General features: G+C 45.0%; 1 protein-coding gene across 6 annotated transcripts in view; it reads right to left on the minus strand.

Annotated features, from left to right (window-relative positions):
• The window catches only part of LOC128706052 (uncharacterized), a 964,931-nt gene that overhangs the window by 73,851 nt on the left and 864,182 nt on the right, over positions 1–26,898 (minus strand). Inside the window, exon 1 of one of the 6 annotated variants that reach the window (XM_053786548.2) lies at positions 18,113–21,593. The exons of 4 other annotated variants lie outside the window; for them this stretch is intronic. In XM_053786548.2, the coding sequence (XP_053642523.2) occupies positions 18,113–20,161 (2,049 nt within the window). In that variant the 5' untranslated portion in view covers positions 20,162–21,593. Of the gene's footprint in view, positions 1–18,112; positions 21,594–26,898 lie in introns of those variants that run through there. One more of the 6 variants, XM_053786547.2, reaches the window with a different exon arrangement.

The raw sequence follows: 26,898 nt of genomic DNA on the forward strand, positions 1-26,898 counted from the left end.
TGCATATATCACACAGTATACTCCTGGCTGAGTGCATATATTACACAGTATACCCCTGGCTGAGTGCATATATCACACAGTATACTCCTGGCTGAGTGCATATATCACACAGTATACTCCTGGCTGAGTGCATATATCACACAGTATACTCCTGGCTGAGTGCATATATCACACAGTATACCCCTGGCTGAGTGCATATATCACACAGTATACTCCTGGCTGAGTGCATATATCACACAGTATACTCCTGGCTGAGTGCATATATCACACAGTATACCCCTGGCTGAGTGCATATATCACACAGTATACTCCTGGCTGAGTGCATATATCACACAGTATTCTCCTGGCTGAGTGCATATATCACACAGTATACCCCTGGCTGAGTGCATATATCACAGTATACTCCTGGCTGAGTGCATATATCACACAGTATACTCCTGGCTGAGTGCATATATCACAGTATACTCCTGGCTGAGTGCATATATCACACAGTATCCCCCTGGCTGAGTGCATATATCACACAGTATACTCCTGGCTGAGTGCATATATCACACAGTATACCCCTGGCTGAGTGCATATATCACACAGTATACTCCTGGCTGAGTGCATATATCACACAGTATACCCCTGGCTGAGTGCATATATCACACAGTATACCCCTGGCTGAGTGCATATATCACACAGTATACTCCTGGCTGAGTGCATATATCACACAGTATACTCCTGGCTGAGTGCATATATCACACAGTATACTCCTGGCTGAGTGCATATATCACACAGTATACCCCTGGCTGAGTGCATATATCACACAGTATACCCCTGGCTGAGTGCATATATCACACAGTATACTCCTGGCTGAGTGCATATATCACACAGTATACTCCTGGCTGAGTGCATATATCACACACAGTATACTCCTGGCTGAGTGCATATATCACACAGTATACCCCTGGCTGAGTGCATATATCACACAGTATACTCCTGGCTGAGTGCATATATCACACAGTATACTCCTGGCTGAGTGCATATATCACACAGTATACTCCTGGCTGAGTGCATATATCACACAGTATACTCCTGGCTGAGTGCATATATCACACAGTATACTCCTGGCTGAGTGCATATATCACACAGTATACCCCTGGCTGAGTGCATATATCACACAGTATACTCCTGGCTGAGTGCATATATCACACAGTATACTCCTGGCTGAGTGCATATATCACACAGTATACTCCTGGCTGAGTGCATATATCACACAGTATACCCCTGGCTGAGTGCATATATCACACAGTATACTCCTGGCTGAGTGCATATATCACACAGTATACTCCTGGCTGAGTGCATATATCACACAGTATACTCCTGGCTGAGTGCATATATCACACAGTATACTCCTGGCTGAGTGCATATATCACACAGTATACTCCTGGCTGAGTGCATATATCACACAGTATACTCCTGGCTGAGTGCATATATCACACAGTATACTCCTGGCTGAGTGCATATATCACACAGTATACTCCTGGCTGAGTGCATATATCACACAGTATACTCCTGGCTGAGTGCATATATCACACAGTATACTCCTGGCTGAGTGCATATATCACACAGTATACTCCTGGCTGAGTGCATATATCACACAGTATACTCCTGGCTGAGTGCATATATCACACAGTATACCTCCTGGCTGAGTGCATATATCACACAGTATACTCCTGGCTGAGTGCATATATCACACAGTATACTCCTGGCTGAGTGCATATATCACACAGTATACCCCTGGCTGAGTGCATATATCACACAGTATACTCCTGGCTGAGTGCATATATCACACAGTATACTCCTGGCTGAGTGCATATATCACACAGTATACAGTATACTCCTGGCTGAGTGCATATATCACACAGTATACTCCTGGCTGAGTGCATATATCACACAGTATCCTGGCTGAGTGCATATATCACACAGTAAACACCTGGCTGAGTGCATATATCACACAGTATACTCCTGGCTGAGTGCATATATCACACAGTATACTCCTGGCTGAGTGCATATATCACACAGTATACCCCTGGCTGAGTGCATATATCACACAGTATACTCCTGGCTGAGTGCATATATCACACAGTATACTCCTGGCTGAGTGCATATATCACACAGTATACTCCTGGCTGAGTGCATATATCACACAGTATACCCCTGGCTGAGTGCATATATCACACAGTATACCCCTGGCTGAGTGCATATATCACACAGTATACTCCTGGCTGAGTGCATATATCACACAGTATACTCCTGGCTGAGTGCATATATCACACAGTATACTCCTGGCTGAGTGCATATATCACACAGTATACCCCTGGCTGAGTGCATATATCACACAGTATACTCCTGGCTGAGTGCATATATCACACAGTATACTCCTGGCTGAGTGCATATATCACACAGTATACTCCTATCTGAGTGCATATATCACACAGTATACTCCTGGCTGAGTGCATATATCACACAGTATACTCCTGGCTGAGTGCATATATCACACAGTATACTCCTGGCTGAGTGCATATATCACACAGTATACTCCTGGCTGAGTGCATATATCACACAGTATACCCCTGGCTGAGTGCATATATCACACAGTATACTCCTGGCTGAGTGCATATATCACACAGTATACTCCTGGCTGAGTGCATATATCACACAGTATACTCCTGGCTGAGTACATATATCACACAGTATACTCCTGGCTGAGTGCATATATCACACAGTATACCCCTGGCTGAGTGCATATATCACACAGTATACCCCTGGCTGAGTGCATATATCACACAGTATACCCCTGGCTGAGTGCATATATCACACAGTATACCCCTGGCTGAGTGCATATATCACACAGTATACTCCTGGCTGAGTGCATATATCACACAGTATACCCCTGGCTGAGTGCATATATCACACAGTATACCCCTGGCTGAGTGCATATATCACACAGTATACTCCTGGCTGAGTGCATATATCACACAGTATACCCCTGGCTGAGTGCATATATCACACAGTATACCCCTGGCTGAGTGCATATATCACACAGTATACCCCTGGCTGAGTGCATATATCACACAGTATACCCCTGGCTGAGTGCATATATCACACAGTATACTCCTGGCTGAGTGCATATATCACACAGTATACCCCTGGCTGAGTGCATATATCACACAGTATACCCCTGGCTGAGTGCATATATCACACAGTATACTCCTGGCTGAGTGCATATATCACACAGTATACCCCTGGCTGAGTGCATATATCACACAGTATACTCCTGGCTGAGTGCATATATCACACAGTATACTCCTGGCTGAGTGCATATATCACACAGTATACTCCTGGCTGAGTGCATATATCACACAGTATACTCCTGGCTGAGTGCATATATCACACAGTATACTCCTGGCTGAGTGCATATATCACACAGTATACTCCTGGCTGAGTGCATATATCACACAGTATACTCCTGGCTGAGTGCATATATCACACAGTATACTCCTGGCTGAGTGCATATATCACACAGTATACCCCTGGCTGAGTGCATATATCACACAGTATACTCCTGGCTGAGTGCATATATCACACAGTATACTCCTGGCTGAGTGCATATATCACACAGTATACTCCTGGCTGAGTACATATATCACACAGTATACTCCTGGCTGAGTGCATATATCACACAGTATACCCCTGGCTGAGTGCATATATCACACAGTATACCCCTGGCTGAGTGCATATATCACACAGTATACCCCTGGCTGAGTGCATATATCACACAGTATACCCCTGGCTGAGTGCATATATCACACAGTATACTCCTGGCTGAGTGCATATATCACACAGTATACCCCTGGCTGAGTGCATATATCACACAGTATACTCCTGGCTGAGTGCATATATCACACAGTATACTCCTGGCTGAGTGCATATATCACACAGTATACCCCTGGCTGAGTGCATATATCACACAGTATACTCCTGGCTGAGTGCATATATCACACAGTATACCCCTGGCTGAGTGCATATATCACACAGTATACTCCTGGCTGAGTGCATATATCACACAGTATACTCCTGGCTGAGTGCATATATCACACAGTATACTCCTGGCTGAGTGCATATATCACACAGTATACTCCTGGCTGAGTGCATATATCACACAGTATACTCATGGCTGAGTGCATATATCCCAGTATACTCCTCGCTGAGTGCTTATATCAAACAGTATACTCCTGGCTGAGTGCATATATCACACAGTATACTCCTGGCTGAGTGCATATATCACACAGTATACTCCTGGCTGAGTGCATATATCACACAGTATACTCCTGGCTGAGTGCATATATCACACAGTATACTCCTGGCTGAGTGCATATATCACACAGTATACTCCTGGCTGAGTGCATATATCACACAGTATACTCCTGGCTGAGTGCATATATCACACAGTATACTCCTGGCTGAGTGCATATATCACACAGTATACCCCTGGCTGATTGCATATATCACACAGTATACTCCTGGCTGAGTGCATATATCACACAGTATACCCCTGGCTGAGTGCATATATCACACAGTATACTCCTGGCTGAGTACATATATCACACAGTATACCCCTGGCTGAGTACATATATCACACAGTATACTCCTGGCTGAGTGCATATATCACAGTATACCCCTGGCTGAGTGCATATATCACACAGTATACCCCTGGCTGAGTGCATATATCACACAGTATACTCCTGGCTGAGTGCATATATCACACAGTATACTCCTGGCTGAGTGCATATATCACACAGTATACTCCTGGCTGAGTGCATATATCACACAGTATACCCCTGGCTGAGTGCATATATCACACAGTATACCCCTGGCTGAGTGCATATATCACACAGTATACTCCTGGCTGAGTGCATATATCACACAGTATACTCCTGGCTGAGTGCATATATCACACAGTATACTCCTGGCTGAGTGCATATATCACACAGTATACCCCTGGCTGAGTGCATATATCACACAGTATACTCCTGGCTGAGTGCATATATCACACAGTATACCCCTGGCTGAGTGCATATATCACACAGTATACTCCTGGCTGAGTGCATATATCACACAGTATACTCCTGGCTGAGTGCATATATCACACAGTATACTCCTGGCTGAGTGCATATATCACACAGTATACTCCTGGCTGAGTGCATATATCACACAGTATACTCCTGGCTGAGTGCATATATCACACAGTATACTCCTGGCTGAGTGCATATATCACACAGTATACTCCTGGCTGAGTGCATATATCACACAGTATACTCCTGGCTGAGTGCATATATCACACAGTATACTCCTGGCTGAGTGCATATATCACACAGTATACCCCTGGCTGAGTGCATATATCACACAGTATACCCCTGGCTGAGTGCATATATCACACAGTATACTCCTGGCTGAGTGCATATATCACACAGTATACCCCTGGCTGAGTGCATATATCACACAGTATACTCCTGGCTGAGTGCATATATCACACAGTATACTCCTGGCTGAGTGCATATATCACACAGTATACTCCTGGCTGAGTACATATATCACACAGTATACCCCTGGCTGAGTGCATATATCACACAGTATACTCCTGGCTGAGTGCATATATCACACAGTATACTCCTGGCTGAGTGCATATATCACACAGTATACTCCTGGCTGAGTGCATATATCACACAGTATACCCCTGGCTGAGTGCATATATCACACAGTATACTCCTGGCTGAGTGCATATATCACACAGTATACTCCTGGCTGAGTGCATATATCACACAGTATACTCCTGGCTGAGTGCATATATCACACAGTATACCCCTGGCTGAGTGCATATATCACACAGTATACTCCTGGCTGAGTGCATATATCACACAGTATACTCCTGGCTGAGTACATATATCACAGTATACTCCTGGCTGAGTGCATATATCACACAGTATACTCCTGGCTGAGTACATATATCACACAGTATACTCCTGGCTGAGTGCATATATCACACAGTATACTCCTGGCTGAGTACATATATCACACAGTATACTCCAGGCTGAGTGCATATATCACACAGTATACTCCTGGCTGAGTACATATATCACACAGTATACTCCTGGCTGAGTGCATATATCACACAGTACACTCCTGGCTGAGTGCATATATCACACAGTATACCCCTGGCTGAGTGCATATATCACACAGTATACTCCTGGCTGAGTGCATATATCACACAGTATACCCCTGGCTGAGTGCATATATCACACAGTATACTCCTGGCTGAGTACATATATCACACAGTATACCCCTGGCTGAGTGCATATATCACACAGTATACTCCTGGCTGAGTGCATATATCACACAGTATACCCCTGGCTGAGTGCATATATCACACAGTATACTCCTGGCTGAGTGCATATATCACACAGTATACCCCTGGCTGAGTGCATATATCACACAGTATACTCCTGGCTGAGTGCATATATCACACAGTATACTCCTGGCTGAGTGCATATATCACACAGTATACCCCTGGCTGAGTGCATATATCACACAGTATACTCCTGGCTGAGTGCATATATCACACAGTATACTCCTGGCTGAGTGCATATATCACACAGTATACTCCAGGCACACACTAGGCGAGGACATCACACAGGATGTAGTGCAAGTGCGGAGTAACAATAAGGTATGTAGAACCACGGAGTTACAACAATAAGGTATGTAGAACCACGGAGTTACAACAATAAGGTGTGTAGAACCACGGAGTTACAACAATAAGGTATGTAGAACCACGGAGTTACAACAATAAGGTGTGTAGAACCACGGAGTTACAACAATAAGGCATGTAGAACCACGGAGTGACAACAATAAGGTATGTAGAACCACGGAGTTACAACAATAAGGCATGTAGAACCACGGAGTTACAACAATAAGGTGTGTAGAACCACGGAGTTACAACAATAAGGTATGTAGAACCACGGAGTTACAACAATAAGGTGTGTAGAACCACGGAGTTACAACAATAAGGTATGTAGAACCACGGAGTTACAACAATAAGGTATGTAGAACCACGGAGTTACAACAATAAGGCATGTAGAACCACGGAGTGACAACAATAAGGCATGTAGAACCACGGAGTTACAACAATAAGGCATGTAGAACCACGGAGTTACAACAATAAGGTATGTAGAACCACGGAGTTACAACAATAAGGTATGTAGAACCACGGAGTTACAACAATAAGGTATGTAGAACCACGGAGTTACAACAATAAGGTGTGTAGAACCACGGAGTTACAACAATAAGGTATGTAGAACCACGGAGTTACAACAATAAGGCATGTAGAACCACGGAGTTACAACAATAAGGTATGTAGAACCACGGAGTTACAACAATAAGGTATGTAGAACCACGGAGTTACAACAATAAGGTATGTAGAACCACGGAGTTACAACAATAAGGCATGTAGAACCACGGAGTTACAACAATAAGGTATGTAGAACCACGGAGTTACAACAATAAGGTATGTAGAACCACGGAGTTACAACAATAAGGTATGTAGAACCACGGAGTTACAACAATAAGGTATGTAGAACCACGGAGTTACAACAATAAGGTATGTAGAACCACGGAGTTACAACAATAAGGCATGTAGAACCACGGAGTTACAACAATAAGGTATGTAGAACCACGGAGTTACAACAATAAGGTATGTAGAACCACGGAGTTACAACAATAAGGTATGTAGAACCACGGAGTTACAACAATAAGGCATGTACAACCACGGAGTTACAACAATAAGGTATGTAGAACCACGGAGTTACAACAATAAGGCATGTAGAACCACGGAGTTACAACAATAAGGTATGTAGAACCACGGAGTTACAACAGTTAGGTATGTAGAACCACGGAGTGACAACAATAAGGTATGTAGAACCACGGAGTTACAACAGTTAGGTATGTAGAACCACGGAGTGACAACAATAAGGCATGTAGAACCACGGAGTTACAACAATAAGGCATGTAGAACCACGGAGTTACAACAATAAGGTATGTAGAACCACGGAGTTACAACAATAAGGTATGTAGAACCACGGAGTTACAACAATAAGGCATGTAGAACCACGGAGTGACAACAATAAGGCATGTAGAACCACGGAGTTACAACAATAAGGTATGTAGAACCACGGAGTTACAACAATAAGGTATGTAGAACCACGGAGTTACAACAGTTAGGTATGCGGTGTACCAGCTGGTAACATCCAGTTCGTAGTAACGACACTATTGTTCCGACACAATGTAAACTACTTGGTATACACACTAAGAGACGTATGACTGTTAGAACCACTGGAGATAAAGCTACTACCACAGTGTAAGAACCAATGGATGTAAAGCTACTACCACAGTGTAAGAACCACTGAAGGTAAAGCTACTACCACAGTGTAAGAACCACTGGAGGTAAAGCTACTATCACAGTGTAAGAACCACTGGAGATAAAGCTACTACCACAGTGTAAGAACCAATGGATGTAAAGCTACTACCACAGTGTAAGAACCAATGGATGTAAAGCTACTACCACAGTGTAAGAACCAATGGATGTAAAGCTACTACCACAGTGTAAGAACCACTGGAGGTAAAGCTACTATCACAGTGTAAGAACCACTGGAGATAAAGCTACTACCACAGTGTAAGAACCAATGGATGTAAAGCTACTACCACAGTGTAAGAACCAATGGATGTAAAGCTACTACCACAGTGTAAGAACCAATGGATGTAAAGCTACTACCACAGTGTAAGAACCAATGGATGTAAAGCTACTACCACAGTGTAAGAACCACTGGAGGTAAAGCTACTATCACAGTGTAAGAACCACTGGAGATAAAGCTACTACCACAGTGTAAGAACCAATGGATGTAAAGCTACTACCACAGTGTAAGAACCAATGGATGTAAAGCTACTACCACAGTGTAAGAACCACTGGAGGTAAAGCTACTATCACAGTGTAAGAACCACTGGGGGTAAAGCTACTATCACAGTGTAAGAACCACTGGAGGTAAAGCTACTATCACAGTGTAAGAACCACTGGAGGTAAAGCTACTATCACAGTGTAAGAACCACTGGAGGTAAAGCTACTATCACAGTGTAAGAACCAATGGATGTAAAGCTACTATCACAGTGTAAGAACCACTGGAGGTAAAGCTACTATCACAGTGTAAGAACCACTGGAGGTAAAGCTACTATCACAGTGTAAGAACCACTGGAGGTAAAGCTACTATCACAGTGTAAGAACCACTGGAGGTAAAGCTACTATCACAGTGTAAGAACCACTACTATCACAAACTACTACTATCACAGTGTAAGAACCACTGGAGGTAAAGCTACTACCACAGTGTAAGAACTATCACAGTGTAAGAACCACTGGAGGTAAAGCTACTATCACAGTGTAAGAGGTAAAGCTACTATCACAGTGTAAGAACCACTGGAGGTAAAGCTACTATCACAGTGTAAGAACCACTGGAGGTAAAGCTACTATCACAGTGTAAGAACCACTGGAGGTAAAGCTACTATCACAGTGTAAGAACCACTGGAAATATACACCTTGTCAAACACAGCAATAACATGAACATCTTAGTACAGAGGACATCTTGGTACAGAGGACATCTCCACAACTACCTACTACAGCTGGCGCACCTCAAGTGCACTTTACTTAGGAGCCCAGCTAACGCTAGACGTTGTGGTCCAAAGTAGCCAGCCTTCAGGCAGGTGGTTTTGAGCTTATCTCATCCTCTGCATGCATCGAGCATACATAGACGTACTGATACATTTTAAGGAGATTGGACGGTACGTGTCGCACTTGCAGCTCGCAGCAGTTGTTTATTTCACAGAACGGGGAGAATATGAACACGTTCCTAGAGATGTTACTACGATATCATGTGTGCAACTCTTAGTGTATATATTGTTAACTTTAATCCCTATTTTAGGGATCAGGGTTCCCTTGAGTGGTGGTGTGCAAGTGATATACACATTTAATGAACCTCTTGTAGTCGACAGGTTTTAAACCTAATAAACCAGCTATCGTGATCCTCTTACTGGCCACGTATGTAAGAGCATTGATTGGAATTCCATCGGTTTACGCTTTGGTTAAGGGTAGGTAGGTAGGTGGAGGGAGGGAGGGTTGGTAGGTGGGATGATGAGTGTACTCACCTATTTGTGGTTGCAGGGGTCGATTCATAGCTCCTGGCCCCGCCTCTTCACTAATTGCTACTAGGTCCTTTATCAAACCTCGTCTTAAAACTATGTGTGGTTCCTGCCTCCACTACGTCACTTTCTAAGCTGTTCCACTTCCTGACTACTCTATGACTGAAAAAATACTTCCTAACATCCCTCTGACTCATAGGAGTCTTCAACTTCCAACTGTGACCCCTTATTTCTGTGTTCCATCTCTGGAACATCCTGTCTTTGTCCACCTTGTCAATTCGTCGCAGTATTTTATATGTCGTTATCATGTCTCCCTTGACTCTCCTGTCCTCCAATGTCGTCAGGTGTGTGTGTGTGTGTGTGTGTGTGTGTGTGTGTGTGTGTGTGTGTGTGTGTGTGTGTGTGTGTGTGTGTGTGTGTGTGTGTGTGCGTGCGCGCGTGCGCTTAGTGTCTGGAACACAATGTTCCAGACAACAGAGCAGAACTCTTCTCCAGGCTGAGGGACTGACCACCTCAAAACTACTTCAATGAGGGTGATGGACTGATTACACCATTTTTACGCCTCCACTGCTTCTGTTTCTGTATTCGACTAAAGAAGCTTGCTGTGTAGGCGAAACGTTTCGGAATAAAGATTCGTAACTGATGCCCATTACCACATTTATACTATCAATATCAACTTGTTACACACACACACACACACACACACACACACACACACACACAGACGGAGACGGAGTACAGTCTAGGGGGCCAGAGACTACAAACCTCACTCAAGGAAAAAGATCTTGGGGTGAGTATAACACCAGGCACATCTGAAGCGCACATCAACCAAATAACTGCTGCAGCATATGGGCGCCTAGCAAACCTCAGAACAGCATTCCGACATCTTAATAAGGAATCATTCAGGACCTTGTACACCGTGTACGTTAGGCCCATATTGGAGTATGCGACACCAGTTTGGAACCCACACCTAGCCAAGCACGTGAAGAAACTAGAGAAAGTGCAAAGGTTTGCAACAAGACTAGTCCCAGAGCTAAGAGGTATGTCCTACGAGGAGAGGTTAAGGGAAATCAACCTGACGACACTGGAGGACAGGAGAGATAGGGGGGACATGATAACGACATACAAAATACTGAGAGGAATTGACAAGGTGGACAAAGACAGGATGTTCCAGAGATTGGACACAGTAACAAGGGGACACAGTTGGAAGCTGAAGACACAGATGAATCACAGGGATGTTAGGAAGTATTTCTTCAGCCACAGAGTAGTCAGTAAGTGGAATAGTTTGGGAAGCGATGTAGTGGAGGCAGGATCCATACATAGCTTTAAGCAGAGGTATGATAAAGCTCACGGCTCAGGGAGAGTGACCTAGTAGCGATCAGTGAAGAGGCGGGGGCCAGGAGCTCGGACTCGACCCCCGCAACCTCAACTAGGTGAGTACAACTAGGTGAGTACACACTAACCAACTCTCTCTCATATTACATAAATCGCAATAATAATAATAATAATAATAATAATAATAATAATAATAATAAAAATATTCATTATTATTTTCCATATTCCACAACCCATGTACATCAAACATTTCGCGTCACTTGCCACAACTTTCAGCTAATTTAGACGAAAAGGGAAATATTCCCACCATTTACGCCGAAAGATATGCAGAGTTCTTCGTCAAACAAGCACCCTGTGGGGAGAGTGGCACTCCTGCCAGAGAAGAGGCACAAAGCGACACTGTAGACAGACAGGTTCATGTTCATGTAGGTTTGCCAGGACGGGTCCTGGCCGGGGTTTTCTCCATGTGGTGACCCGGCAGTGGCTCCCAAAGGAATGTCGGAGTTTGTACGCGTGATATATATAATTTACAGCCCTATGATAGGGGCATGGTGAGCATTCATGTCAAGTGGTGTATCGCTTACAGTCCTATGGCAGGAGGAGCCCTATGACAAGGGCGCGGTGAGCCGTCTTCGTGTCAAGTGCCCCGTGGCCTAGTGACAAAACATCTCGGTTCACACGGTGAGGGTCCGGGTCTGAGTCCCGGCGAAGGGGTGGAAACATTGGACATGTTTCCTTACACCGGTTGTCTATGTTCACCCATCGGTAAAATAGGTACCTGGGTGTTAGTGGACTGGTGTGAGCCGCATCCTGGGACAAAACTGACCTAATTTGCCCGAAATGCGGCTTTCTATATAGTAGTATGTCAATGATGTCAGCTATGGTCTGTATACCTTCTACGTGTACTTGTAGTAAATAAAGATATGAAGTGGAGTATCGAGACAGACATGGCCATACCCTGGAACATTAGGTAGGAACGTGGTACTCTTAAACAACTCCAAGGCTGAGGGACTGATTACTCAACTTTTCTATATAGTTCTGTCTTCCAATTATGTTCTTGAATTTGTACTGATAAAGTCACTGGATAGCGAAACATCTACACTATAAGTATCCAGATGTTGCACACGTGTCTAATTCATCAATATATAAGAACATAAGGAAGGAGCACTACAGCAGGTCTGCTGGCCCATGCTAGGCAAGCCACCTTACACCCACCCATGTACCTGTCTAATATATTCTTAAAGCTACACAAGGATTTTTCTTCAATGAGGCTACTCGGGAGTTTGTTACGCTCATCCACTATATTTACCAAACTAATGTTTTCCTTATCTTTTTTAAATTATTTTTTCCCCAAATTGAAACCACTGCTGCAAGTCCTGTCTTAGATGTTTTTAGGATGTTATTTATATTCCCTTATTTATGCCTGTCTTCCATTCATACAATTCAACCATATCCCCCGTAATTCTACGCCTTTCCAGAGTGAGGATTCTGTGTAGAAAAGGTTTCTGATACACATGATCAACTTTGTCATCCTGAGTCAGAGGTAGTGCGTCGAGTTAACCAAGCAGTACTTGGTTAAGTCTAAACAAACACGTAAGCAAACAGTAGGACACTGAAAACGTTTCGGTCCTGGGACCTTGATCACTTCTAACACAGAGAGGTTAAAAAGAGAGTATATATACTCGGAGTGTGAGGTGTGAGTGACACACAGTAACCTGAAGAATATGTAGGAATGAGGACGGGTAGACAATGGGATCATGTGACTCCTGTGTTGCTGGGTAGGTGGTGCTTTGCCTGGTTGAGTATCATGTACGCTAATGTTTTAGAAGTTTTGTAGCTTCCAGCGTTACGCTCTATGGTGTCGGTGACGGCGATTAACGAGGCTTCCAGTCAGGTATTTATTACCAAGGTTTATACTAGCACCAGAAATGTGTGGTTATGGGAGGGTGGGTGTGGGAGAGAGGAGATCTGAAGAGGTAAACAAAGAGTTAAGAGGCGTAACTTAACAAATCTTTGATGACAATTGTGTTGCGGAGGTCTGAGCCTCGCTCCTGGAGGCTAGTACACCAAACGAGGATTAGAATGAAATCAGCCCTGAGACACCCACACCACCCTGTGTCCTCGGATCAAGGTAAAACACCTAGCTCTGCTGGTTGCTTGATTCTTGTAGGACTGCGTGGTCCTGTGGGTTACAGCATCATGTGATTTTCGCTCACCATGAGGCGGGTCAAAACGACATGGGTTCGAATCCTCGGCTAGTCGCAGTGTTATTGATTCAGTACCACTCGTTCTTGGTTACAATAATATTTTCTTCTCCTACCACCCCCTATATTTTATACTCTATGTGAACATTTATTAATAAACAGAATACATTTACAGAAAAACATAAACATGAATACAATGGTACAATGTATTAAAGATCATGGATTTCCTCCAGCTTCTCCAAGGCCGGACGCGAGCCAAGTATGCAGCAAGCATTTCCCCTTTGGATGGCCACGCTGAGGCGCTGGAACATAAAAGTGGCTGCCCTTGGGTCCCTGGTGGTGTCGATGAGTCTGGAACCCAATTCTTTAAGGAAACGTGTGGCACTTTTTCCCCATGATCCCAAGATCTCTGATCCCACTGGGACAAACTGATACTGTTGGCTTATGTCCCTGTACTTCCTGATCTTATACTCCTCCCTGTGGTCAGCAGCTCCTCCCTGTCTCCCCACACTGCGATGGATATAGGTGTCAGCCAGTGTGGACACACAGGTATAGTCCCATGCTATATATATATATATATATATATATATATATATATATATATATATATATATATATATATATATATATATATATATATATATATATTTCAACAAGTCGGCCGTCTCCCACCGAGGCAGGGTGACCCAAAAAAAAGAAAGAAAATCCCCAAAAAGAAAATACTTTCATCATCATTCAACACTTTCACCATACACATTATCACTGATTTTGCAGAGGTGCTCAGAGTACAACAGTTTAGAAGCATACACATATAAAGATACACGACATATCCCTCCAAACTGCCAATATCCCAAACCCCTCCTTTAAAGTGCAGGCATTGTACTTCCCATTTCCAGAACTCAAGTCCGACTATATGAAAATAACCGGTTTCCCTGAATCCCTTCACTAAATATTACCCTGCTCACACTCCAACAGATCGTCAGGTCCCAAGTACCATTCGTCTCCATTCACTCCTATCTAACATGCTCATGCACGCTTGCTGGAAGTCCAAGCCCCTTGCCCACAAAACCTCCTTTACCCCCTCTCTCCAACCCTTTCGAGGACGACCCCTACCCCGCCTTCCTTCCCCTATAGATTTATATGCTTCCCATGTCATTCTACTTTGATCCATTCTCTCTAAATGACCAAACCACCTCAACAACCCCTCTTCTGCCCTCTGACTAATACTTTTATTAACTCCACACCTTTTCCTAATTTCCACACTCCGAATTTTCTGCATGATATTTACACCACACATTGCCCTTAAACAGGACATCTCCACTGCCTCCAACCGTCTCCTCGCTGCTGCATTTACCACCCAAGCTTCACACCTATATAAGAGTGTTGGTACTACTATACTTTCATACATTCCCTTCTTTGCCTCCATAGATAACGTTTTTTGACTCCACATATACCTCAACACACCACTCAACTTTTTTCCCTCATCAATTCTATGATTAACCTCATCCTTCATAAATCCATCCGCCGACACGTCAACTCCCAAGTATCTGAAAACATTCACTTCTTCCGTACTCCTCCTCCCCAATTTGATATCCAATTTTTCTTTATCTAAATCATTTGATACCCTCATCACCTTACTCTTTTCTATGTTCACTTTCAACTTTCTACCTTTACACACATTCCCAAACTCATCCACTAACCTTTGCAATTTTTCTTTAGAATCTCCCATAAGCACAGTATCATCAGCAAAAAGTAACTGTCAATTCCCATTTTGAATTTGATTCCCCAAAATTTAATCCCACCCCTCTCCCGAACACCCTAGCATTTACTTCTTTTACAACCCCATCTATAAATATATTAAACAACCATGGTGACATTACACATCCCTGTCTAAGACCTACTTTTACCGGGAAGTATTCTCCCTCTCTTCTACACACCCTAACCTGAGCCTCACTATCCTCATAAAAACTCTTTACAGCATTTAATAACTTACCACCTATTCCATATACTTGCAACATCTGCCACATTGCTCCTCTATCCACTATCACATGCCTTTTCTAAATCCATAAATGCAATAAAAACTTCCCTACCTTTATCTAAATACTGTTCACATATATGCTTCAATGTAAACACTTGATCTACACATCCCCTACCCACTCTAAAACCTCCTTGCTCATCCGCAATCCTACATTCTGTCTTACCTCTAATTCTTTCAATTATAACTCTACCGTATACTTTTCCTGGTATACTCAGTAAACTTATTCCTCTATAATTTTTACAGTCTCTTTTGTCCCCTTTCCCTTTATATAAAGGGACTATACATGCTCTCCGCCAATCCCTAGGTACCTTCCCCTCTTTCATACATTTATTAAACAAAAGTACCAACCACTACAACACTATATGCCTTAGTTCACATGACGACGCTACTATGAATAAGATAGTGCAGGCAAGAGCAGTGGAAGCTTTGCATGTTAGGTAGGTGAATTAAACCCACCACCGCCACATGCGAGTCTACGACCACGGCGCGTCGCAGTCATGCAACTTTATGATGGTTCACCGGACCTAAACCTATTGTTTTCATTTCCTATTTGTGAGTTAATTGTGAAAATGCAAAATTATTTAACAAAAGTCTACATTTCTTGAGCAGTAGCGAGGTGCAGGTCGACGTAGACAATGTATTATGGATGTGAATATTGTGAAAGTGTACTGGGATGGGAGAGAGTGGATATAAGCGAAGGCAGCAGCAACAGTGCTCAACACCAGACTAGTCTAACTACTTATTACAACTCAAAGGTATGAATGATGTCTGCTGCACAAGTAGTAGTTAGTTGTGCCGCCTGAGGGACACAGCTAACTACTACTGGTACAGCTACTGCTCATCCTCCGAGCAGTAGCTCAGAACAGCACTGTGAATATGATATTGGTATATAATACCGACAAATTGATAAGACACAGACTGATTACATCGTTTTTACATCTCTACTGCTCCTCTGGACTCGACTACCGTGTAGGCTTCTTCAGGCTTCGGAATAAAGATACCTAACTGTTGCACATGCGTCTTGCTGATCAAGAACAGCATTACAACTCACAATAACTCTCCCTTTCAGACACAACCTTAAAAATCAACATCACATTGCGCTAAGCGTTCTTACGCATCACTCACCATCAATATCTGAACATAATATTTCTCCTAACATACAGTTTTACATATAATAAACTGCCAATTAATAAAAGTTACAAATCCGTGTGAGAGAGGTCTGGCAACATGGTGGTGCCTTGAAAAACGATTCTTAAAGTCAGTACTTTCTCAGGTAGTGTGCGAGGCTGCCTCCCCCGGCCTCTCAGTAGCCTCAACACATGAACAAAATCAATGCAGTCCCGTCTCTCAAATTTTGTTTGTGGACTGTGGTTGATGTGGTGGAATTAATGAGTATCACTCTGCAGGAGGCAAGAGTATTCAACACAAGGGGACGCAACACTTTATACATACTAATTTAAATCTGAAACTATAATAAACCCAGACGATGAATCCTATCCTATTCTATTCTAGATGATTTGCCGGTATGGATCCCGGCCCGGGTCAATGAATCCTAGCACTCACAAGAACGTCTCACAAAGTTTATATGCTTACTCCAAGCAATTATTAAAAAAAAAACAGACTGAAGATAACTAATTTCTTCAAAATTTGTGGGATCATCACAGTAAGTTGTAAACAAGACTACAACAAATTACTGGTAGACAAAAATAAAACCACAACCCCCCCTTCCTTCACTACCACGTCGTATGGACACACTGTATGGACCCGTGTCCACTGTGTTCATACAGTGTGTCTTATATATCCTCACTGAGAATCACACTAGTAAAAACTAGGACTAATTGTGTATACGATGTATCATTTGTACTATGTTGTAACGTAATTTTTTGTACTATGTTATATTGCAATTTGATATATTAGTTGTAGCAAAATAAAAATTTCACTCCTCTTAATTAAATAATAACAAGAGAGCAGCACAGTACTAGCCTCACTGGCCCATGCTTGGAGGATCCTACTGACACTCGACCATTCTTGCTCATCTGCCTAACTTAGTGAGCAATGTACACTTAAGCAGAATCTTTGACTTGCGTTTAGTGGAGGGAAGTTCATGCCTCCATCACTTATTGCACTTTAAATGAATCAAGTGGGTTGTGAGAATCATATAAAAATTCTTTTAGTTATTTGTAAAGCTACGTTAAAATGGAAGCAACTTGAAGATAGGAAGCTACACTAAACATTGTGTACATGTACAACTTACAGAGGCTCGGGACCTAGAAGTGGAGAGCGAGCGTGGTCGGCGGAGACGACCCAGTAACCTGTCCAGCACACCACCACTACCTTGCTGCTGCTTATCCTCCCAACACCCCTGCTGGAGGGGGTGTAGGTGCTGCTTCAGACCATCATCCAGAGTCCGGGTTACTACACCCTTTTGAGTGAGGGATGCGTTGTCTTGAGTACGGGCTACTACACCCTGGCCCCCATCTTGGGTGTCAGGAATGACCTGCTCCTCTGCCGAGGTGACAAGAATGGCCGGTGCGCTAGACTCTTCTTGTCTACGACTGTCCATCACAGTTTTGTATTTCTGGTTCCAGTTTAAAGTTTTACAACGCCTAAAACTGTTTCTTGGTGAGAAGGAACACTGTCCTTTGACCCCCACGGAAGAATAGACAATAATGGGAACACTGGGGTGCCGGGAATACTTCCTCCTGCGATCAACAGTCTCCGCGGTCTTCTTCATTTCCAGGTAAAACTTTGCAGCGTCGTCACCTTTCATGATTATATCTACATTTTTCACACCTTTCTGGTTTTTAAACAAAAAACATGAAATCTTTTTCATCTGAAGTGGTAAGTCTTTAGCTTTCTCCAATATGCTTTTTCTGTTACCGCTAACCTCGTTACTTTTAATATTTATCGTTTCACTGAACAGTTTCGGGAAAAATAAATCTGAATTTCTCCACTTTTGCTTAAGTGATTTAGATACTGTGTGCAGGTAGCTAGAGTTTGTCTTTTTGCGTAGAGTGACTTGCTGAGTGTCAGTGCTGGGCGCAGCTGCCTCCTTGACCTCCACACTACACACTGCGGTCGTCATTGTTCTGTTAGACTTACAATCCACACTACACTTGTCTAACATCACTACATCCGGCATTACTCTATCAACCGCCATTATCTTATCTTCAGGGACATCGCTGTTATCACTCATTTCTCCCCCACTGCAGAAACCCTTGTCATGATCGACCTCTTCGTCATCTACCGGAGTGTGACTATGATGGGAGGTGCTACTGCTGCTGGGTGCTCGACGAGGTGTCAGGCGAGTGCGCGGTCTTCTGCGACACGACACGCGACATGACGGTCGACGACGGACAGAAGCCGACGACCGGGTGGGCAGCCGAGACTCCCACACCCACGACACCTGAAGAAGATCTGGTGTGGCCATGCCAGAAGGAGGTTCTGTCTGGGAGCGCGTCTCACGTTCCTTGAAGACATCTGGGAATTTGGGTGTGACTACGAGGCGACCCCTTCGAGAGGGACGTCCTAGCGACGAGCTTTGGTATCTTCCAGGTGTAGAAACTTTACCCAGTTTGGCAAATCTGCCAAGCGGAGGCGTGTAACTTCCGCCATCATTGAGACACGGCTCAGGTCCCCTCGGTGCATGACGCCGTGGCTGTCTTGCTGTTGAAGCGAAGTTTCCACGATGACGTGTTGATACTCTGGCTGACTCCACACGGTGCTCTTCGGGGATGACATCATAAAATGTTTGCTGGTCACAGAGGGACAGTTGATCACAAGGGATGTGCTGGCTACCAGATGCGTGTTGGTCTGGTGAAAACGAGCCACTCGCCACTGTGGAAGAATCACATGCCCCAACATTCCAGTATGAGAGGTTATCAGATACGGACGCTGCATCTTGACTAGTGTAAACCTTGCTTGGAATCCCATCCCAGCTGGCCGTGTGGGGACCAGATAAAGTCAGGGGAGAGGGATGTTCACTGCTGACATCGTAGGGGCTGGCTGAAGACTGATCACTACTGGACAGGTGAAGACCACTACTGGATCCGTTAGGGTCTGGAGAGGTCTGATCGCTACTGGAAAAGGGAAAACCACTACTGGATTCGTTAGGGTCGGATGAGGTCTGATCACTACTGGAGGGATGAAGGTCTAGAGCTGGGAGATGTGGTTCTTGAATGGAGTCCTTGTGGCCTTGATCTGTCCTTGAGGTCATCAAGTCAGTCATGCTCAGCAGAATGTAACAAAGCCACCGATAACACGTTATTACTAGCAAATAGGTGAAGTGAACACCATGGGCCATACAAGAGGCTAGGGGAGGCAGGGTTGACACCAGCAGGCTGATGTCACCTGTTACCACAACTCCTTGTACACATGGCGGGATGGATGCGTCAGTTTGTTTACAAGTTGGATGAGGTCGGCGTGTGAGAGGGGCGGGCAGGTGCGTGAGAGCCAGGTGTTACATACTACTTACAGGTGTCCTCTACGCTATCATCCCACCCTCTCTCACAGTTGTCCTGGTCAGTGCCGGAGACCAACACCAGCTAGCCAATCCTTGTTTGAGCCACTTCGCCAACTCTCCAGGCTCGCAGCGAAAACCAAGTGATGAAACACGTAGCTGGCATCCACAGGTCCAGTTGGCACCCACCAAAAATAGTTCAATACAAACGACAATGTCTATTTTCAGCTAGAGTGGAGGCAATGTTGTAGTATATGATGCCCGTGGTGAGGAAGGTATCACCACTACACATCACCCGTGGTGAGGAAGGTATCACCACTACACATCACCCCTGGTGAGGAAGGTATCACCACTACACATCACCCCTGGTGAGGAAGGTATCACCACTACACATCACCCCTGGTGAGGAAGGTATCACCACTACACATCACCCCTGGTGAGGAAGGTATCACCACTACACATCACCCCTGGTGAGGAAGGTATCACCACTACACATCATCCCTGGTGAGGAAGGTATCACCATCCGTGGTAAGGAAGGCATCACCACTACACACCACCCGTGATGAGGAAGGTATCACCACTACACATCATCTCTGGTGAGGAAGGTATCACCACCCGTGGTAAGGAAGGTATCACCACTACACACCACCCGTGATGAGGAAGGTATCACCACTACACACCACCCATGATGAGGAAGGTATCACCACCCGTGGTGAGGAAGGTATCACCACTACACACCACCCGTGGTGAGGAAGGTATCACCACTACACACCACCCGTGGTGAGGAAGGTATCACCACTACACACCACCCGTGGTGAGGAAGGTATCACCACTACACACCACCCGTGGTGAGGAAGGTATCACCACTACACACCACCCGTGGTGAGGAAGGTATCACCACTACACACCACCCTTGGTGAGGAAGGTATTATAACCTCCACTATAAATATTGTTCACAGAGTAGCTTCAACACACTATCTCTCATCATGCGGACTTGTATCATCAGAACAGAGATAAATTTCCTTTACAAGATATTCTGAACCAATAGCACACTAGATTCCCGAGTCTTGTCCGCAAGAAGGTGATGGCACGAAGATACACTACATTACTAGTACACTCATCTGCTGCATGACACACGACACGTGACGATACACCAGTACACGAGTCTGGTGCATGATGCAAGGCGAGGCAGCAGTGACCACCAGTATGAGAGCAGGTCACTCCAGCAACCTCTGCTTGGTTATGGTGCCAGCCACCCACTGACGAGCGTGGCACCCGCTCTGGCACTCACACCTGCACTCCCCAGCCATCCAACCCACCCCACTATCCCCTCACCTCTAGACACAACTACACTCCCATTTCCTTCCCACCCCTACTCACTGCTCATTCCCCTATACCACTGCCACCCCGTTTCGGCTACCCTCTCTTTCATTAGTGGCTATATTAAGTGCAGTAACGCCACTGTGGATGAATGGGTTAAGTTTAGCTGGTGTGTTGGTATGGTCTGGCGTGTTGGCAAAGACAGGTGTACTCACCTACCCGTGTTTGCAAGAGTCGATTCACGGCTCTCAGACTTCACCCATAATTATCATCAGCCGGTTTTAATAATTCCTGGAATTCACGACACGATCATTTCTAGTCTTGAAGCTGTGTTGTTTACCGCCATGTCTTCACCGAGCGCAGTGGATCTCAACCATTCTGCAAGCCGCAACAACATTTCGTTTTTCACAACATCTGGCGCATCTATATATATATGGAGTTCACCTCTAGTGCAGATTGTCGTGTCCATAGTCTCGCAGAAGTGGATAAAAAAGCTTCGAGGAAAAATATTTTGATTTCTTCCTGAAGCCATTTGAATATTCCACTTTTCCTACCACCCCATCTTTTTTTTTACCAACAGGTATATTTTATTACATAATATGGTATACAACACTTACAAGATACCAAACAAACTGGCGTTATTGGAAGTAATAATAAGGATACCTCTGCCCTCTCCCTCCCTCTCAGTGGTTACTTGCCCTCTCCCTCCCTCTCAGTGGTTACTTGCCCTCTCCCTCCCTCTCAGTGGTTACTTGCCCTCTCCCTCCCTCTCAGTGGTTACTTGCCCTCTCCCTCCCTCTCAGTGGTTACTTGCCCTCTCCCTCCCTCTCAGTGGTTACTTGCCCTCTCCCTCCCTCTCAGTGGTTACTTGCCCTCTCCCTCCCTCTCAGTGGTTACTTGCCCTCTCCCTCCCTCTCAGTGGTTACTTGCCCTCTCCCTCCCTCTCAGTGGTTACTTGCCCTCTCCCTCCCTCTCAGTGGTTACTTGCCCTCTCCCTCCCTCTCAGTGGTTACTTGCCCTCTCCCTCCCTCTCAGTGGTCACTTGCCCTCTCCCTCCCTCTCAGTGGTTACTTGCCCTCTCCCTCCCTCTCAGTGGTTACTTGCCCTCTCCCTCCCTCTCAGTGGTTACTTGCCCTCTCCCTCCCTCTCAGTGGTCACTTGCCCTCTCCCTCCCTCTCAGTGGTTACTTGCCCTCTCCCTCCCTCTCAGTGGTTACTTGCCCTCTCCCTCCCTCTCAGTGGTTACTTGCCCTCTCCCTCCCTCTCAGTGTTTACTTGCCCTCTTCCTCCCTCTCAGTGGTTACTTGCATCACAAGTGAAGACAACTCTGACAGACTAGAAACATCAACTAATCATTCCTTGCTAGCTCCCAGGCTTTTCAAGTGTGGACAACCACAACATTTATATTCTGATTTACTACTCTTCTCTCTCTCTCTCTCTCTTACATTGTCAACTGCGAAGCATTACCAACAGAAAACCTAAATACCCACTGCATCAGATGCTAGAAATGTGATGACATTGATTGTGTGTGTGTGTGTGTGTGTGTGTTGATCGAACATGTGTGTGTCTGTAGTTATCGAACATGTGTGTGTGTAGTTATTGAACAAGTGTTTTTGTGTGTTTGTAGTGATCACCTGTGTGTGTGTGTGTGTGTGTGTGTGTGTGTGAGTACTCACCTAATTGTAGTTGCAGGGCTCGAGACTCAGCTCCTGGCCCCGCCTCTTCACTGAACGCTACTAGGTCCTCTTTCTCCCTGCTCCATGAGCTTTATCATACCTCGTCTTAAAGCTATGTATGGTTCCTGCCTCCACTGCATCGCTCGCCAGACTGTTCCACTTCCTGACCACTCTATGACTGAAGAACTGCTTCCTAACATCCCTGTGACTCATCTGAGTTTTCAGCTTCCCTTGTTTCTGTGTCCCATCTCTGGAACATCTTGCCTCTGTCCACCTTGTCTATTCTGCGCAGTATTTTGTATGTCGTTATCATGTCTCCCCTATCCCTCCTGTCCTCCAGTGTCGTCAGGCCGATTTCCCTCAACCTTTCTTCATAGGACATTCCCCTTAGCTCTGGAACTAACCTTGTCGCAAACCTTTGCACTTTCTCTAATTTCTTAACGTGCTTGACCCGGTGTGGGTTCCAAACTGGTGCTGCATACTCCAGTATGGGCCTGACGTACACGGTGTACAGTGTCCTGAAAGATTCCTTACTTAGGTATCGGAACGCTAATCTCAGGTTTGCCAGGCGCCCATATGCTACAGCAGTTATCTGGTTGATGTGTGCTTCCGGAGACGTGTTCGGTGTTATAATCACGCCAAGATCTTTCTCCCTGAGCGAGGTTTGCAGTCGTTAGCCACCTAGCCTATACTCCGTCTGCGGTCTTCTTTGCCCTTCTCCAATCTTCATGACTTTGCATTTGGCAGGGTTGAATTCGAGAAGCGAGTTGCTGGACCACGTGTCCAGCCTGTCCAGGTCTCTTTGAAAATCTGCCTGATCCTCATCTGATTTAATTCTCCTCATTAACTTCACATCATCTGCGAACAGGGACACTTCTGAGTCTATCCCTTCCATCATGTCATTCACGTATACCAGAAATAGCACTGGTCCATGGACCGACCCCTGCGGGACCCCGCTCGCCACAGGTGCCCACTGTGATACCTCATCACGTACCATGACTCGTTGTTGCCTCCCTGTCAGGTATTCTCTGATCCATTGCAGTGCCCTTCCTGTTATACGCGCCTGATCCTCTAGTTTCTGCACTAATCTCTTGTGAGGAACCGTGTCGAAGGCCTTCTTGCAATGCAAGAAGATGTGTGTGTGTGTAGTGACCACGCGTATGTGTTTGTAGTGACCACGTGTGTGTACTCACCTAATTGTGGTTAGAGGGATCGAGACTCGGCTCCTGGCCCCGTCTCTTCACCGAGTGCTACTAGGTCCTCTCTCTCCCTGCTCCATGAGCTTTATCATACCTCATCTTAAATCTATATATGGTTCCTGCCTCCACTACCTCACTTGATAGGCTATTCTACTTCCTGACACCTCTATGACTGAAGAAATACTTCCTAACATCCCTTTGACTCATCTGAGTCTTCAACTTCCAATTGTGACCCTTTGTTTCTGTGTCCCATCCCTGGAACATCCTGTCTCTGTCCACCTTGTCTATTCCACGCAGTATTTTGTAAGTCGTTATCATGTCTCCCCTAACCCTCCTGTCGTCCAGTGTCGTCAGGCCGATTCCCCTTAACCTTTCTTCGTAGGACTAACCTTGTCGCAAACCTTTGCACTTTCTCTAATTTCTTGACATGCTTGATCAAGTGTGGGTTCCAAACAGGTGCTGCATACTCCAGTATGGGCCTGAAATACACGGTGTACAGTGTCTTGAACGATTCCTTACTAAGGTATCGGAACGCTATTCTCAGGTTTGCCAGGCGCCCGTATGCTGTGTGTGTGTGTGTGTGTGTGTGTGTGTGTGTGTGTGTGTGTGTGTGTTTGTAGTGACCACCTGTGTGCGCACTCATCTATATGTGGTTGCAGAGGGTTGATTCTTAGCTCCTGGTTCCGCCTCTCAACGTGACGCTTGCCAGATTCACTTTCTCCTAGCCTAGTGGGCTCTATCGTACCTATTCATAAAACTGTGTATGGAGTCTACCTCCACTACTACCTCATCGACGTCATTGCACTTTCCGATCACCCTGAGACTGAAGAAATACTTCCTGATATCCTTACTCATCTGTCTTTAGCTTCCAGCTGTGCCCGTGAGTACCTGTTTTAAGCCTCTCAAACAGCCTGTCCTTGACAGACTGTTTTATAAATTCTTATGAGTATTTTGTATGTCATGTCTTTCCCGTTAGTGTGTGTGTACGCGCGCGCGCGCGTTAGCTCGCGCTCACCTATTTGTTTTTGCAGGGGTCGAGTCGCTGCACCTGGCCCCGCGTCTAAGCTCGTATCGACAGGTTTTCCTGAATTCTGACCTGGAAAGTCGGCTCGTGCGCGCGTGTGCACTCCTAGAGCTGTATTTTCGGGGGACGATACTTAGCTCCTGGCCCCTCCTCCTACACCACCTTGACTGGTATCACTGATTTCTGGCTTCTCGGGCCTTCTCACATCTTGTCTTGAAGCTGTGTATCGGGCAGTGCTTGATCAGCTGGGCTGTGATAATCACGTTGTGTTTCGTCCAGGTCATCCACCGGAAAGTCTGGTCATGGACCTGGCCGCGGGGGAGTTGACCCTAGGAACACTCCAGGTAGACCACTGCCTCATCCAAGTCATTGCAATATCAACCATCCTCAGACTTAAGAAACACTTCCTAACATCACTGACTCACCTGTCTGCACACATGATGACTCCGGGTAATAAAGACATTCAGAAAAAAAAATAATAACCAGTTTGAACTTTTTTTAAATTAATGGTATAAAAAGTTGAAAATTTATCGTGAAATTTACCTGTCATATTAAACCTGCTGCTCGAAATTTAAACAATCTCTCCCTGTCTCCCTTATCAATTTCTCTTAGTACTTTTTATGTAGTGATCAAGTCTCTCCTAGTACCCCTTCTCCATGGTCGATAGTTCATCTACAACTTCTCTTCACAGAGCATTTCTTTCAGTTGTGGTACTAGTTTGGTTGCAAATCTTTCTACCTCACCGAGCTAGTGCACCAGCCGGACCAGGTGTGGGCTCCATGCTGGGGATGCGTACTCAATGTCCAGCCTAAAATACGTTAAATAAACAGTTGTGAAGGATCTTTTGTTCAAGTTCGTAAATGTTCTTCTGAGGTCTGTCAGGCTTGCATGTGCTGCTGACGCTGCACACTTAATGTTTAATTCTGGAGATATGTTTGGTGTTATATTTACCCCCAGATCCTGTACAATCTCTTAGTCACAGCTTCTGTCCGTCCATGATGTACTGTGTCCAGCCTTACCTCTCCTGTCTAAAACACACATTACATTTGCTTGGGTTGAACTCGAGAAGCCACTTGCTTGACCACATTTACAGGTCTGTTAACGTCTCACTGTTCTCTCCTGTTCTTTTCTTCTCTATCTTAATTTCATCAGTAAACAGCGACACACGATACCCTGTCCCCTCTGGCAGCTCATTCACGTATATTAGAAATAGCAGCGGTCCTAACACTGATCCTTGAGGAATCCTTTTCATTACTGTCGCCCATTCAGATGTCTCATCCCTTACTGTTATTCTCTGTCTTGTGTTATTCAGGTTCTCCCTGACCCACTACAACACTCTGCCTTTTATTCTTGTTTGTTCTTC

This window comes from Cherax quadricarinatus, chromosome 42, assembly GCF_038502225.1.
Source record: "Cherax quadricarinatus isolate ZL_2023a chromosome 42, ASM3850222v1, whole genome shotgun sequence".
Lineage (NCBI taxonomy): Eukaryota > Metazoa > Arthropoda > Malacostraca > Decapoda > Parastacidae > Cherax > Cherax quadricarinatus.